The sequence below is a fragment of the Ranitomeya variabilis genome, chromosome 6 (assembly GCF_051348905.1).
Source record: "Ranitomeya variabilis isolate aRanVar5 chromosome 6, aRanVar5.hap1, whole genome shotgun sequence".
NCBI classification, from domain to species: domain Eukaryota; kingdom Metazoa; phylum Chordata; class Amphibia; order Anura; family Dendrobatidae; genus Ranitomeya; species Ranitomeya variabilis.
Window position 1 is genome coordinate 53704306 of NC_135237.1, and position 17235 is coordinate 53721540.

A 17235-nucleotide genomic window follows, 5' to 3' on the forward strand; every position below is an offset into this window, starting at 1 on the left:
GGTAAATATAGAAAAGAAAGAAGTCCATTTTTGCAGTGTAACCTCCGTCATTGTTGTTCTGTGGATTTCATTAATATGATTCGGGGTTGATACAGTTCCTCACACCCCTGTTGCCATGCGAGCTTCAGCTATATAACACATCGGATTTCTATTATTCTGAGAACTAATTAACATGTAAGAACTCCGTCTATGTTCAGGGAAGGAAATGTTCTTGACTGTAATATATTGCTCTGCAGAGGTGAGAAATGTCATTAGCTGCTATAGACAGAAGTAATAAATGAATTTCTGGTTTATTTCGGAAATCATATTTTGCAAGAAAGTGGGGTAAACTTTGGCAAGAAAAATGAAACTAAATCTGGATGTATATGGTAGAGTAAATGTGGCTTGCTGATTAGTCCTCAGCTATTTTTCTTGCAGATTGTTCGCACAAGCTCCGTACACTTTTTACGGGTGTGTTAGTAAGTAGGCTTAAAAAAGTTACAATATGACGGAAAATGGAAGTTTTGGAAAAGTTTTCCAAAGTTTCTTAAAGTTATGAACAGCAATCCTTGTATACAGATAGGATAAAACAAGCTTTATAACCCAGCCAAGGTACTTGTTTATTATTATTCCACTGGATAGTGAAGAGCTGTTACATTTCTACCTCGGAAACTCTACTGATCGGCAAACCTCAAGACTTTAGCCAGGAGGAGTTAAATAGAGAGCAGGATGCGCCTGTGCCTTGTTGCTTTATTCTGGTCAATGAGACCGACAAAGACAGCTGAGCACAGCACAGCGCTTGGTTTTCTTCTGGTATTTTTAGTGTCACAAGCTTAAAATGAAGGTGAAGTGAGGGTGCAGGCCGGCTGTATCATTCAGAACGTCCTGGCAGTGAACCAGGGAGAACCAGTGGAGAACGTGCGTAACAGGTTCCCATCTTGGATATTAGTTGGAGCCATAATGGTGGGATCTACACTTATCTAGCAACTATTACCCATAGGGCTCGTACATATGACCTTAATAATCGGCTCTGTTATCTATGATGGATAGTATTCGACCCCATGATATTCTACAGCGCCATGCACATGATTTTTTCCTTAGACCAAGTAAAAAATTGCAGCATGCACAATTTGCCTCCAATAATCAAATGAAAATCGCCCATTTATGTCTATAGGTTTGCGCAAAACATCGGATTGTACTCAGATGACAACCAAGTGCGGTCCGATTATCATAATCCGACCAATTTTCTTGGATGAGAGAAAATCAGTCGTGTGACTCTAGCATTAAGAGTATAAACAGGTGACAACTTGTTTAGGCTGGCATATTCCTTTAAGACCATGCTGTGTGTCAAGAGAAAGAGGACTGGATCAAGTTGGATTTCACCATGAATGCAGATCAACACCCCAGCAATCCTTCTGGTCTCTGTTTTCAGGTGGCCAGAACATGACTACTACAACCAATCAGTGGCATAATTTATGTGCGACGCTAATACCATGGCTGCTCAGCAATGGGAGCCGTGATGCCAATAGTAAGGCATGTGACCACTGTGGCCACCGATTGGTTGCAGGCGTCATATAAACCACCGATGCATCATTGGAAATAAGTGTATTTTTATGATTTTCAACTTTTTTTTTTATTTTGCCAATAGATTTTTTTTTGTGGCACTGCACTTACAGCTTATAGAACAATGGAAACAATGGAAGACAGCATAGAATCATAGACTAGTAAAGTTAGAAAGGACCCCCTGCTCAATGCAGGATTCACTAAACCATCTCAGACAGATGTCTGTCCAGCCTCTGTTTGAAGACTTCCATTGAAATAGAACTCACCACCTCTCATGGCAGCCTGTTACACTCATTGATCACCCTCACTGTCAAAAAGTTTTTTCTAATATCTAATCTTTATCTTCTCCCTTTCAGTTTCATTCCATTGCTTCTCTTGTTTCCATGTGCAAATGTGAATAAGGATGATCCCTCTACACTGTGACGACCCTTCAGATATTTGTAGACAGCTATTAAGTCTCCTCTTAGCCTTCTTTTTTGCAAGCTAAACATTCCCAGATCCTTTAATGGTTCCTTGTAGGACATATTTTGCAGTCTGCTCACCATCCTGGTAGCTCTTCTCTGAACTTGCTACAGTTTTTCAATGTCTTTTATAAAATGTGATGCCTAGAACTGAACGCAGTATTCCAGATGAGGCCTGACCAACGAGGAGTAGAGGGGGATAATTGCTTCTCGTGATCTAGACTCTATGCTTCTCGTAATACATCCTAGAACTGTTTGATTTATTTGCTGGTGCATCACACTAATGACTCATGTGCAGTCTGTGATCTATTAGTATATCCAAGTCTTTTTCACACGTGCTGTTGATTAGTTATATTCCTCCCATTCTGTAGATATAATTTTAATTTTTCTTGCCCAGATGTAGAATCTTGCATTTCTCCCTGCTAAATACCATTCTATTAGTCCGCTGTTCAAGCTTTTCTAGATTCTAGATCCTTCTGAATCCTTTCTTGGGTCTTCTCTAGTGTTAGCTATCCCTTCTAGCTTTGCGTGGCCTGCAAATTTGATTAGTTTACCTTCAGTTCCCTTATGAATCATTGGAAAGTTCTAAATGATATTGATATTTTGCAAAAAATACCCTTATGATAAATATAGGTGTCTTTTTACTCTCACAACCGACCAAAAATAATGTTAAAAGTCCAAAATATGAACCAATCATCCAAACTGACATTTGCACTTGTCACTTATTCACCCACGACTGTGAATAGACTTTATAAGCAGATCCACAAGTCAGATTCATATCGATGGAATATTTGTACAACTTTACTACTTTCACACAAAAGGCTTTCTGAGACTCTTAACAGCAGAGAGTGGGAACAAAAATTCACTATTGTTCTCTTGTGTGGTCAAAGTGTGAAAACTTGATTTGTGAATGAGGCCTTTTGTGTTCAGTGCTGAAATCAAAATGCTTATGAAGAACAGTTGGTTGCACATTGTTGCTCCCAGAATCTAGTGGTGATGCCAAACTGTTTTCAGCTGCAAAAAGAAAAACAAACTCATATACGCAAGTTATCATCTATTCTTTGGACTTTGGAATAACGCTTTAAATCAGACGGACTTGATTTCAGTCACTCACCTTCCGGAAATCCATCCCATATTTCCAAGTAATCATATCGACATGGGCGCCCAACTTGAGCATTAGTGTCTGCCTCCAATTCAAAGCTTTCAAATTCCATTAAGATCTCTGACATTTTTGGTGCAAAAATAATATATGTACATTGGGCATTATTGGGGTATTTCTCTGGATATTTTGGAGACTTGATAACTCCATTTGCTGATGTGAAGTTCTGGGAGCATTCGGGACCTGAAGAAAAAATATACATCATTAAAAAAAAAACAACATTCTCCTCACTGAAAAAATTCCAAGATTTCATTTCATAGTTCTACAGGTCTCAGAGCTAATTGCAAGCAACAAGGGCTCTGTAGAAACATATCTCAGCAACTGTGCTAGTCAAATCTGAATTTCCATTCGTACGTAGCAATTTAAGCAGAAGGATTGTGACAAATATTAAGTCATGTGGGAACAATAAAAATCCAAGTTGTAAAAATTTTGACATATCCCCCGAGATATAATTATAGGCCCGTGAATCTTAAATCTTTAAAGCTACAGGTTGACAGCCATTTATTTCTGAATTACAAAGAAATCTCCGCACAAAGTGGGCGCGATGTGAAATTTGCAGAGGGAGCTTTTTTTTCCATCTATGTTCTTGCAACATAGATCCTAACATTGCCAGATGTGACCTCTGCCTTTAAAAAAAAGTTAATGTGAAAAGTAATTCTTGGTTGTAGCCAGGGTGAGTGAGTGTTTCTGAGAGATGTTGACACAGGTGGGGCAGTAAAGTATTCTGTATAGGTCGCTGGCTTGATAAACTGTGTGGTCATATGCGGTGTGGCCCATAGTCTCTGGACACCACTGTTCACATGCAAAGCGTTAGCAAACTGGCTCTATTAGCCATGGTCAAATAAGCTTTTCCTACATGAAACAGATAGGACAAATAACACATAAATTATCCAAACATCCTTGTATTGGGAATAATTTACCGTTCAGTTGTAAGACATATATTTGGTGTGAAAAGTTCTCGAAAGTTTCTCCACTTCCAAGATTATATGACTCATTAAGTTTATGGATAGTTCATCCTGCCATTTTGCTTTTTTCAAATAAATTAATTCAAGTTTAAATGATATTTTCTATATCATTAAGATATATAAGGTTTTTTTTCCTATTAGTTGTGTAGATTTCCATAAAAAAAAACTATTACAAGATGGCAAACTCTGGGTAGCTCATCAGTAACAATTTTATTATACTGGAAACTATACCACTGCTTTTTTATTTTTAGAGGTGCTGGTTAAATCTCTGAACCCCGACTTCCGGAATGATGCCGAAACTGGTGAATGAGTAAGGAGATCTTCATAACCTTTTTCCAGAACTGGGGGTGCCATCAACCACTACCAAGATGAAGTGAGAAGATTAGACTTACTTGGATAGTGTGAAACCTAAGCTCAAATTATGTTGTCTAAAGAGAACCTGCCGGCATGATGTAGCAACGTAACGTAAAGGCATGGCCATAATGGTCCCTGCTGTTACTGCTTTGTGACAGACCTTCCTCCTGTTTGAAATTATACGCTTTGTCGCGGGAGGCGCTTGTGTAGATTAATGTCTGAGTGGTAGCAAATAAAATGGCACCGGTGGTGGCGCATGCACATGTTGAGATCTCGGATCAATGACATCCTTTAGAAATCTAATTGAGCCGAGATCTAAAAGTGCACATGAACTGTTACCGGAGTCATTTTATAAAGACCACCAGGACATCATTTTGTGCAAGTGCCGCAACCAGCGCCATATTTTTGAAGACCACCAAGAAATCAAGGATGGTGCCACTGCAAAATATCAAACAGGAGGCAGGTCACTCACAGAGCAACAGGCAGCAGAGGGGCCGGGGCAGGAGCTGAACGCTCTACCTAAAATCCAACCTCTGTGCATCTAAAGCTAAATACCACATAACTTTAAGTGTGGATAAAAGAACAACCACAAAATGGATTTCTTCAATAAAGATATCAATTTAATCTATCTAACAGCACCATTATGGCCATGCCTTTACTTTACATTGCTAAATCATGCTAACAGGTTCTCTTTAATTCCTATTTTCTTAGATGGCTCTTCCCTCTTATGATCACTCTGTATTTCAGGCATACCTAGAAATACTTATTATAGTGAGTGCTTACTAATAGTGGCTGTACACCTTTAATAATTGTTGGCTGAATGAGCCCCAACCCCTCAATATACATGAATGCCCGGCTCAGCCAAGCATCCAAGGACTTTCGGTGGAAAGTGGGGAGTAAGCCACGGCCATTCACATCTGGCGGCATCTTATTTGCCATAAGAACAAAACATTAGGCATATTGATATTCAACATGCTTTATCCCTTGTTCTTCTTACATCATCTGTTGGGGGAGAGTTGGATATCCCCCATATATATATAATAGTCTGTCTGTCCTACCAAAATCAGCAGTTTTTTACTGACTTTGCTTTATGTGTCATCTAGTTCATGCTGCGTGATCCCCGGGCAGCTGGAATCAGAGTCCAGCTCCTGCATCCTAAACATCTCTGTTTGCCTTTGAAACACTACAGCATTTCATTTAAAAAAAGTTGAACGTGCAGATAAGACAATTTGATGGGTCCAAGAGGTGTCTGACAACCGTTTTCTCCCTGCACGTTCAGCTAAACTGATAGGTCTCTCCCTACTGACTACATTCACATGATAATATTCTCCATCCTATGCTGTCCATGAAAAAAACTGACTGCACCAATGTTATTTAATTGGGCTATTCAGATGACATTTTTTTACATGGACTGCATGTCCACATCAAAGAATCGCAGCATGCACTAGTCTCAGAAGAGACTCGCCTATTGAAGTCTATGGGTGCGCAAAAGAAATAGGATTCCTTGTGGATGAATAGCACAGCATCGGATTTTTATTGATACATTGCAATTCTTTCACATCGGAAACTGCATTTATTCTTGTAAATTGCAAGAACTGCTGATATATGGAATACAGATGTCACACAGATGAACAGTCTATATCTTCTGTATGAAACAATTTTTTAATAAGCTCGTGTGAAGCTAGCCTATGTGTGTATAGAGACAGAGACCGGTCAGTCTAGTTGAGTGGGCGTCAAGAAGTCAGTAGGGATCTACCTCTTGGACTAGTCACTTTGTCCCCGGACAAACTTAGACTACTGTTTCTCAGAAACGCTTCTGCAGTTCAGACTAATGCTTAAATGTTGTAATGCCGGAGTCGATCACCGATTCATACTAGTTTGGGTACTATGAATCATGGGGTATGGGCAGCAGGGTGGCTCAGTGGTTAGCACTGCTGTTTTGCAGCACTGGGGTCATGGATTTGAAGCCCACCAAGGACAACATATGCAAGGAGTTTGTATATTCTCCCCGAGCTTGCGTTGGTTTCCTTCCACTTTACTGATAGGGAATGTAGACTATGAGCCCCAATGAAGAAAATGATGATACTGTATGTAAAACGCTGTGGGCTATGATAGCGCTATACATAAGCAAAGCATAATAATTACTGGTAAGTTTCCTTTAACAATATATACCCCCAAGCTAATAATTGAAGGGTGCAAACTAATTAAAAAGGAACATTCAGAGCAATTTCAGAATCAATTCGAGCAAGAAATCATTGTGAGATTACACATCACCCCTTCCGTTAAAGTGAGTGCATTATATATAGAGAATTTCCAGGATAATTGACAAATCACATGTTTATTTTTGGGACTTCGCCTTCCTTAGTTCATTTCACGACACAAACAATCCCAAATCCTTTAATTTCCCTGTAATATGTCCTAGAATCCTATTCGATATTGGATGTGACCTGCGGCGTATGCCCCTACTGAAGATGACTTATATAGAACGGCATATTTCTCCAAGCATGACCATTTCATCTCCTGAACCCTGAGAAAGGTACTCGGTGATTGACATATTCTTCTGCTTGTAGGTCTCATTCCAGATGGCTGTGTTAATAAACGTAGACTAGGTTATGAGTCGGAAGTAAGGAACTGATTATTGGGTTGTAGCAACTGGATTAGAATATTTTATGCCAGTCAGCAGGCTTTGGTGCAATAACAAATGCAATCAACACAACATAGATATAAAAGCGAGAAATAAAAGTGAGATTGTGAGGACCTGGGGAAGATTCAATTGATTTAGATGGTCCTGAGACAGGTATCATTATAGCACATGCTGCGGCGGTGAGTAGCTACCTTGATTTAATGAAGCTTTATATTCCTCCGTTATATTTTTGTGCACAGCGAAATGTCACTTTCTTCCACGCATCAAGTCAAATTACTTGTTTAGATGCACATCAAGACACAGCAGGTTTTTGATTATCCAATAGTGTCAGAACGAGTCCCCACGTTACCCTCTAAATCAAGCGATATTGCATTTTATAAGCCATTTTGCAGCAGTTCCAAATGCAAACAAATCCTGACCAAATGATCTACTTGTTCACATGGAAAGATGTTTTGTCTTTTCTTAATATCGTCATTGTGTCTGTAGCATAAAATAATCGCATAGGAACTAAGTACTACGTAAAACTTGGTACGTCCAGTAGGTTTTTTTCAAATGTGGTCATCACATTGTACGCGTTGCAAACATATAGAAAATGCTACTAAATTTACATCTACAACTACTAAACAATCTTATAAAATCAATAACTTTAATAATTGCAACACTACATACATTATATACCTACTTACTTGCCTGTCCTGCAATATTCAGTATGTTGGCTGCACTACCAATCTTTTAAAGATTAGAATAGTTGAGCAAATTTTCAATATTCGGTCCCGATTCCGATCGCCGATGAATATTGTATTTGCAATATTCGCCGAACACAGCCAAACGTCATTAGAGTCAATGGGGGCAGAAATGAACGAATATGTTAGGAAAACGATTGTCAAACATAAATTCGGCACAAATAGGGTACCAATATGGCACGTATATGGCAAATTCAGATCCGGCAACCGATTCCGAACATATTCGCTCAACTCTAGTCACCTGTTCGATGCTGCAAATAAATACATGTTGAAATACTCAGCGGCCACAAAACACTTATCGATATACCATGATGGAGTCACAGGCATAGAGTTTCTAAACCTTTGAGAGGTGGGGACCGCCAAGGAAACTTCTTAATCGGCTGTTCCAGACAGGAAGCAGTCACTAGGTAGGTCATTTTGGGATGCAATGACTAAAGACCTTAGGGTCTAAAATGCGTTTGCCATTGTGAACTGGGATTGTGACTATTATGCTGTTTGTGACAGATTTTTAAGATTTTTCAATAACATTCGTTTTATGGTAATCCTGGAGCTGGACCTTTTCTGCTCCACTGATTTGTCCGGGCTTTGGATTCCTCGCTTCTCTTGGGTGAGCTGACTAATTTTTCCTATAAGTACTACATAAGGAACATGGTGCAAAATAACTTTGTAACAGGTCTACCTTTACAAGTGGCATGTGACTGCCACAGACAATTAGTGGCAATATGCTCTACTTAGGGGGTATAATCACTTAGCGGAGAGTTAGGATGTCAGCGGTATGGCACTTGACCACTGTGGCCATTGACTGGTTGCTGCAGTCACATGTTGGCCACTTGTATGCACATAGCAGGAGTGCTTTTGGGTTGTCAGTGCTAGGTCGTTGGTGCAAAGAAGATGTAAGAACGTTTCTTTTTTTTTTTCTTTATACCATTTGCTGCTGATTTTTTAAGTAGTTGGATCATCCCTTGAACTGTGATGGCTGCTGCAGTTCGTTTTGTTTTAAGAGGTCACGTGGTATTTTTTATTGCCGGTCACCACGCACCTCATTATCACCAAGGAGGCACAGATCTAAAATATAGATAACTCAATTCCAGAGGCAAATGGGGATGTGAATTACATTAACAAATGATGTAATATTAAACCTTTGTAAAAGAAACCATGCTGTTTTCTCTCTGCAGGAACCTTCAGCTGAAGGAGAAATAGACTACGGGACTCTCAATATCAACGTGAAGTTGAACTGAACAGCTGTGCAAACAATACACTAGACTGGAGAGACATGGTGGGACGCACACTTGGCTTATCATGGGGTGTGGGCGTGTTGAATAGAAAGGAAACTGATGATCCTATAATGTAAGAGCAGAACCTCAAGAAATTAGTTAGTAAAAACTTTTTAGCATTATTCTTCTAATCTCACCACTCGAATGACCAGAAAATAAGGTCAGGGTCTACATGTTAGGAATGGGGTAACATTTTCACTGGCCTTTTACAGCAATTTGTCGTTATATAGAGTTATCTAAATGTAGATTCAATGGCATTCAATGGCATTGTAACATCTGGGGCACATGTTTGACTAAGGTAACATGTCTCTTGAAGCCAGGGACAACAACATTCAGCTTTGTCTGTACCCCTCCACTAGTGCCACATGGCTCACAGTCTACTTTTTTTTAAAGTGAATTTGTCAGTAGGCTCAACCCTCCTAAGGCCTCTTTCACACTTCCATTTTTTATAATCAGTCACAATCTGTCAAAATGTTGAAAAGACGGATCCTGTGCAGATTGTAAAAACCAGATGCACTGGATCCATTTTTTGAGGGATCCGTCGAGGCAGTTGTTAGGCTATGTGCACACGTTGTGTATGCGTCTTTGCCGTGTTTTTTTCGTTCGTTTTCATACACAACACAACCCATGTTAAAAATAATAAAAAAAAATAAAAAATTGTGATATTCTTACCTTCCGGCGTCCCCCGCAGCCTTCCTGATGCTTGCGATGCTCCCGGCAGCTCCCGTTCCCAGTGATGCCTTGAGAGACAATGACCTGTGATGACATAGTGGTCTCGTGAGACCACTACGTCATCGAATCATTTCACGATTTTCCAACGTACACAAAAAACGTTTATATGTGCATTGTCTCCGCCCGACGGACAGCAATTTTACGACGGATCCAGCATACAACGGATGAAATGGAACGCTATACGTCACAATCCATCGCTAATACAAATCTATGAAAAAAAACAGATCCAGCAGAAACATTTGCTGGATCCGTTTTTTTCACAAAACGACGGATTTTGACGGAAACAAAAAGACGGAAGTGTGAAAGAGGCCTAAGCTGTCTACATGGGCATGTAAGTCATATGACGCTGAATAAACTAATACCTTGATATTTGCAATCTGATGTCTTATTCCTGAGAAATCCATGTTTTTCTTAATATGTAAATGAGCTGTTAAGATCTATGGGTCGGACATAAGGCCCCGTCTCACTAAGCGATTTACCAACGATCACGACCAGCGATATGACCTGGCCGTGATCGTTGGTAAGTCGCTGTGTGGTCGCTGGGGAGCTGTCACACAGACAGCTCTCCCCAGCGACCAACGATCAGGGGAACTGTTGTGAATTTGGATTTTGGGCTCCCCCGGTGGCCACTGGTGGAATTGAACTTGTGTCATCATCTTTCCTGTTCACCTGTTCTCATTAGATCTGGGTGTCGCTATATAACCTGGCTTCTCTGTTAGTTGCTTGCCGGTCAACAATGTTATCAGAAGCCTCTCTGTGCTTGTTCCTGCTCCCAGACATCTACTAGATAAGTTGGACTTTCGTCCATGTTTGTTTTTGCTTTTTGGTTCCAGTTCACAGCTGCTGTTTCGTTACTGTGTCTGGAAAGCTCTTGTTGATCAGGAATTGCCACTCTGGTATTATGAGTTAATGCCAGAGTCCTAAAGTAATTTCTGGATGGTGTTTTGTTAGGGTTTTCTGCTGACCATGAAAGTGTTCTTTCTATCTTCTGCTATCTAGAAAGCGGACCTCAAATTTGCTAAAACTATTTTCCTGCTGTGTTTGTTATTTCATCTAAAATCACCGCCAATATATGTGGGGGGCCTCTGTCTCCTTTTTGGGCATTTCTCTAGAGGTGAGCCAGGTCTTATATTTCCCTCTGCTAGCATTATTTAGTTCTCCGGCCGGCGCTGGGCATATAGGGATAAAAAGTAGGACATGCTACCTGGCTACTTCTAGTTGTGCGGTAGGTTTAGTTCATGGTCAGTACAGTTCCCATCTTCCAAGAGCTTGTTCCTATATAGGCTTATGCTATGTTCTCTAGCCATGGAGATCATGACAGTTTGACCGGCCTACTAAAGGGTTAATTCCTTGGCTGAGAAAGGAGTGAAATAAGAAGTCTGCTGAGAGTTTTTTTTTTTTTTTTTTTTTTTTGTGCTCTTAATTGGATCATTTGCTAGTCTGTCTATGCTGCAGTCTTTTTTTTTTTTTTTCTCTCTCCTTCTAATCTTTGAATGGCTCTGTGTTCACCTGTTTATTATGGATCTTCAGAGTGTAACTGCAGGTTTGAATAATCTCACCACGAAAGTACAAAATTTGCAAGATTTTGTTGTTCATGCTCCGGTATCTGAACCGAGAATTCCTCTGCCGGAATTTTTCTCGGGGAATAGATCTGGTTTTCAGAATTTTAGAAATAATTGCAAGTTATTTTTGTCCCTGAAATCTCGTTCTGCCGGGGACCCTGCACAGCAGGTTCGGATTGTGATTTCTCTGCTCCGTGGCGACCCTCAAGACTGGGCTTTTTCATTGGCACCAGGGGATCCTGCGTTGCGCAATGTAGATGCGTTTTTTCTGGCCTTGGGGTTGCTTTATGACGAACCTCATTTGGAACTTCAGGCAGAAAAAACTTTGATGTCCCTATCTCAGGGGCAAGATGAAGCTGAAATTTACTGCCAGAGATTCCGTAAATGGTCTGTGCTTACTCAGTGGAATGAGTGTGCCTTGGCGGCTACTTTCAGAGAGGGTCTCTCTGATGCCATTAAGGATGTTATGGTGGGGTTCCCTGTGCCTGCGGGTCTGAATGAGTCCATGACAATGGCTATTCAGATCGATAGGCGTCTGCGGGAGCGCAAACCAGTGCACCATCTGGCGGTGTCCACTGAGAAGACGCCAGAAAGTATGCAGTGTGATAGAATTCTGTCCAGAAGCGAGCGGCAGAATTTTAGACGGAAAAATGGGTTGTGTTTCTATTGTGGGGATTCTACTCATGTTATATCAGCATGCTCTAAGCGTACTAAAAAGCTTGATAAGTCTGTTTCCATTGGCACTTTACAGTCTAAGTTTATTTTGTCTGTGACCCTGATTTGCTCTTTGTCATCTATTACCACGGACGCCTATGTCGACTCTGGCGCCGCTTTGAGTCTTATGGATTGGTCCTTTGCCAATCGTTGTGGGTATGATTTAGAGCCTTTGGAGACTCTTATTCCTCTGAAGGGGATTGACTCCACCCCATTGGCTAATAATAAACCACAATACTGGACACAAGTAACTATGCGTATTAATCCGGATCACCAGGAGATTATTCGTTTTCTGGTGCTGTATAATCTACATGATGATTTGGTGCTAGGATTGCCATGGCTGCAGTCTCACAACCCAGTCCTTGACTGGAGAGCTATGTCTGTGTTGAGCTGGGGATGTAAGGGGACTCATGGGGACGTACCTTTGGTTTCCATTTCATCATCTATTCCCTCTGAAATCCCTGAGTTCCTGTCTGATTATCGTGACGTCTTTGAAGAACCCAAGCTGGGTTCACTACCTCCGCACCGTGAGTGCGATTGTGCTATAGATTTAATTCCGGGTAGTAAATACCCAAAGGGTCGTTTATTTAATCTGTCTGTGCCTGAACATGCTGCTATGCGAGAATATATAAAGGAGTCCTTGGAAAAGGGACATATTCGTCCATCGTCATCTCCCTTAGGAGCCGGCTTTTTCTTTGTGTCAAAGAAAGACGGCTCTTTGAGACCATGTATTGATTATCGGCTTTTGAATAAAATCACGGTTAAATATCAATACCCATTGCCGTTGCTGACTGATTTGTTTGCTCGCATAAAGGGGGCCAAGTGGTTCTCTAAGATTGATCTCCGTGGGGCGTATAATTTGGTGCGGATCAGGCAGGGGGATGAGTGGAAAACCGCATTTAATACGCCCGAGGGCCACTTTGAGTATTTGGTGATGCCTTTTGGTCTTTCTAATGCCCCTTCAGTCTTCCAGTCCTTTATGCATGATATTTTCCGCGATTTTTTGGATAAATTTATGATAGTGTATCTGGATGATATTCTGATTTTTTCGGATGACTGGGACTCTCATGTCCAGCAAGTCAAGAGGGTTTTTCAGGTTTTGCGGTCTAATTCTCTGTGTGTCAAGGGTTCTAAGTGCGTTTTTGGGGTTCAGAGAATTTCCTTTTTGGGATATATTTTTTCTCCCTCTTCCATTGAGATGGATCCTGTCAAGGTTCAAGCTATTTGTGATTGGACGCAGCCCTCTTCTCTTAAAAGTCTTCAGAAATTTTTGGGCTTTGCCAACTTTTATCGTCGATTTATTGCTGGTTTTTCGGATGTCGTTAAGCCATTGACCGATTTGACTAGACAGGGTGCTGATGTTGCTAATTGGTCCCCTGATGCTGTGGAGGCTTTTCAGGAGCTTAAGCGCCGTTTTTCTTCTGCCCCTGTGTTGCGTCAGCCTGATGTGGCTCTTCCTTTTCAGGTTGAGGTCGACGCTTCTGAGATCGGAGCTGGGGCAGTGTTGTCGCAGAAAAGTTCTGACTGCTCCGTGATGAGGCCTTGTGCCTTCTTTTCCCGTAAATTTTCGCCCGCTGAGCGGAATTATGATGTTGGGAATCGGGAGCTTTTGGCCATGAAGTGGGCGTTTGAGGAGTGGCGCCATTGGCTTGAGGGGTCCAGACATCAGGTGGTGGTATTGACTGACCACAAAAATTTGATTTATCTTGAGACCGCCAGGCGCCTGAATCCTAGACAGGCGCGCTGGTCGTTATTTTTTTCTCGGTTTAATTTTGTGGTGTCATACCTACCGGGTTCTAAGAATGTTAAGGCGGATGCCCTTTCTAGGAGTTTTGAGCCTGATTCACCCGGCAACTCTGAGCCCACAGGTATCCTTAAGGATGGAGTTATTTTGTCAGCCGTTTCTCCAGACCTGCGGCGGGCCTTGCAGGAGTTTCAGGCGGATAGACCGGATCGTTGTCCGCCTGATAGGCTGTTTGTTCCTGATGATTGGACCAGTAGAGTCATCTCTGAGGTGCATTCTTCTGCATTGGCAGGTCATCCTGGAATTTTCGGTACCAGGGATTTGGTGGCAAGATCCTTCTGGTGGCCTTCCCTGTCACGAGATGTGCGAGGCTTTGTGCAGTCTTGTGACGTTTGTGCTCGGGCCAAGCCTTGTTGTTCTCGGGCTAGTGGATTATTGTTGCCCTTGCCTATTCCTAAGAGGCCTTGGACGCACATCTCGATGGATTTTATTTCAGATCTGCCTGTTTCCCAGAAAATGTCTGTCATCTGGGTGGTGTGTGACCGTTTTTCTAAGATGGTCCATTTGGTTCCCCTGCCCAAATTGCCTTCTTCTTCCGAGTTGGTTCCCCTGTTTTTTCAAAATGTTGTTCGTTTGCATGGTATTCCTGAGAATATCGTTTCTGACAGAGGAACCCAATTTGTGTCTAGATTTTGGCGGGCATTCTGTGCTAGGATGGGCATAGATTTGTCTTTTTCGTCTGCTTTTCACCCTCAGACTAATGGCCAGACCGAGCGGACTAATCAGACCCTGGAGACATATCTGAGGTGTTTTGTGTCTGCTGACCAGGATGATTGGGTTGCTTTTTTGCCATTGGCGGAGTTCGCCCTCAATAATCGGGCCAGCTCTGCCACCTTGGTGTCCCCGTTTTTCTGTAATTCGGGGTTCCATCCTCGATTTTCCTCCGGTCAGGTGGAGTCCTCGGATTGTCCTGGAGTGGATGCGGTGGTGGAGAGATTGCATCATATTTGGGGGCAGGTGATGGACAATTTGAAGTTGTCCCAGGAGAAGACTCAGCTTTTTGCCAACCGTTACCGTCGTGTTGGTCCTCGGCTTTGTGTTGGAGATTTGGTGTGGTTGTCTTCTCGTTTTGTCCCTATGAGGGTCTCTTCTCCTAAGTTTAAGCCTCGGTTCATCGGTCCGTATAAAATATTGGAGATTCTTAACCCTGTTTCCTTCCGTTTAGACCTCCCTGCATCCTTTTCCATTCATAACGTTTTTCATCGGTCGTTATTGCGCAGGTATGAGGTACCTGTTGTGCCTTCCGTTGAGCCTCCTGCTCCGGTGTTGGTTGAGGGTGAGTTGGAGTACGTTGTGGAGAAAATCCTAGACTCCCGTGTTTCCAGACGGAGACTCCAGTATCTGGTCAAGTGGAAGGGATACGGCCAGGAGGATAATTCTTGGGTCACTGCATCTGATGTTCATGCCTCCGATCTGGTTCGTGCCTTTCATAGGGCCCATCCTGATCGCCCTGGTGGTTCTGGTGAGGGTTCGGTGCCCCCTCCTTGAGGGGGGGGTACTGTTGTGAATTTGGATTTTGGGCTCCCCCGGTGGCCACTGGTGGAATTGAACTTGTGTCATCATCTTTCCTGTTCACCTGTTCTCATTAGATCTGGGTGTCGCTATATAACCTGGCTTCTCTGTTAGTTGCTTGCCGGTCAACAATGTTATCAGAAGCCTCTCTGTGCTTGTTCCTGCTCCCAGACATCTACTAGATAAGTTGGACTTTCGTCCATGTTTGTTTTTGCTTTTTGGTTCCAGTTCACAGCTGCTGTTTCGTTACTGTGTCTGGAAAGCTCTTGTTGATCAGGAATTGCCACTCTGGTATTATGAGTTAATGCCAGAGTCCTAAAGTAATTTCTGGATGGTGTTTTGTTAGGGTTTTCTGCTGACCATGAAAGTGTTCTTTCTATCTTCTGCTATCTAGAAAGCGGACCTCAAATTTGCTAAAACTATTTTCCTGCTGTGTTTGTTATTTCATCTAAAATCACCGCCAATATATGTGGGGGGCCTCTGTCTCCTTTTTGGGCATTTCTCTAGAGGTGAGCCAGGTCTTATATTTCCCTCTGCTAGCATTATTTAGTTCTCCGGCCGGCGCTGGGCATATAGGGATAAAAAGTAGGACATGCTACCTGGCTACTTCTAGTTGTGCGGTAGGTTTAGTTCATGGTCAGTACAGTTCCCATCTTCCAAGAGCTTGTTCCTATATAGGCTTATGCTATGTTCTCTAGCCATGGAGATCATGACAGGGAACGACTTCGGCATCGTTGAAACTGTCTTCAACGATGCCGAAGTCCCCCTGCAGCACCCGGGTAACCAGGGTAAACATCGGGTTACTAAGCGCAGGGCCGCGCTTAGTAACCCGATGTTTACCCTGGTTACCAAAAAAAACAAACAGTACATACTCGCCTTTCGGTGTCCAGGTCCCTTGCCGTCTGCTTCCTGCTCTCACTGAGTGCCGCCGTACACTGAGAGCAGAGCGCAGCGGTGACGTCACCGCTGTGCTCTCACTTCTCACTGTACGGCCGGGAGTCAGTGAGAGAAGGAAGCAGACGGCAAGGGACCTGGACACCGAAAGGCGAGTATGTACTGTTTGTTTTTTTTTACATTTACGCTGGTAACCAGGGTAAACATCGGGTTACTAAGCGCGGCCCTGCGCTTAGTAACCCGATGTTTACCCTGGTTACCAGTGAAGACATCGCTGGATCGGTGTCACACACACCGATTCAGCAATGTCAGCGGGGCCTCAACGACCAAAAAAAGGTCCAGGCCATTCCGACACGACCAGCGATCTCGCAGCAGGGGCCTGATCGCTGGTACGTGTCACACATAGCGAGATCGCTAAGGAGGTCGCTGTTGCGTCACAAAACTTGTGACTCAGCAGCGATCTCGCTAGCGATCTCGCTATGTGAGACGGGGGCTATAGATCTCCCTGAGAATCTGTCTCCAGAGCTTATTGTAAATGAAAGGGAGAGTTACCAGTGTGAGACACGTAGATCAGGAAAGCAGACTATCAGTCATTACATGTCTCACACTGGTAACTCCCCCTTCCATTTATAGTAAGCACTGAAGGAAGATTCTCAGGGAGATCTATGTCCCGCCCATTCTTCTTAACAGCTCATTTACATATTAAGGAAGATGAGGATTTCTCTGGAATAAGACAGCATATCCCAGATATCAAGATGTCATTTTATGCAACTTTCTATGACCTACATGCCGGCATAAACGACTTAGGAGAGTTGATCCTATGGACAGATTCCCTTTTAAGGCAAAATTTAAAGTGTTGTCCAAATATACAGTAC

The 17235-nt window shown here is 42.5% G+C and overlaps 1 protein-coding gene across 1 annotated transcript in view; it reads right to left on the minus strand.

Moving 5' to 3' along the window:
- The window catches only part of NRP1 (neuropilin 1), a 179839-nt gene that overhangs the window by 98913 nt on the left and 63691 nt on the right, over positions 1-17235 (minus strand). Inside the window, 1 exon segment of the mRNA XM_077268499.1 lies at positions 3118-3345. Coding sequence (XP_077124614.1) covers positions 3118-3345 — 228 coding nt within the window.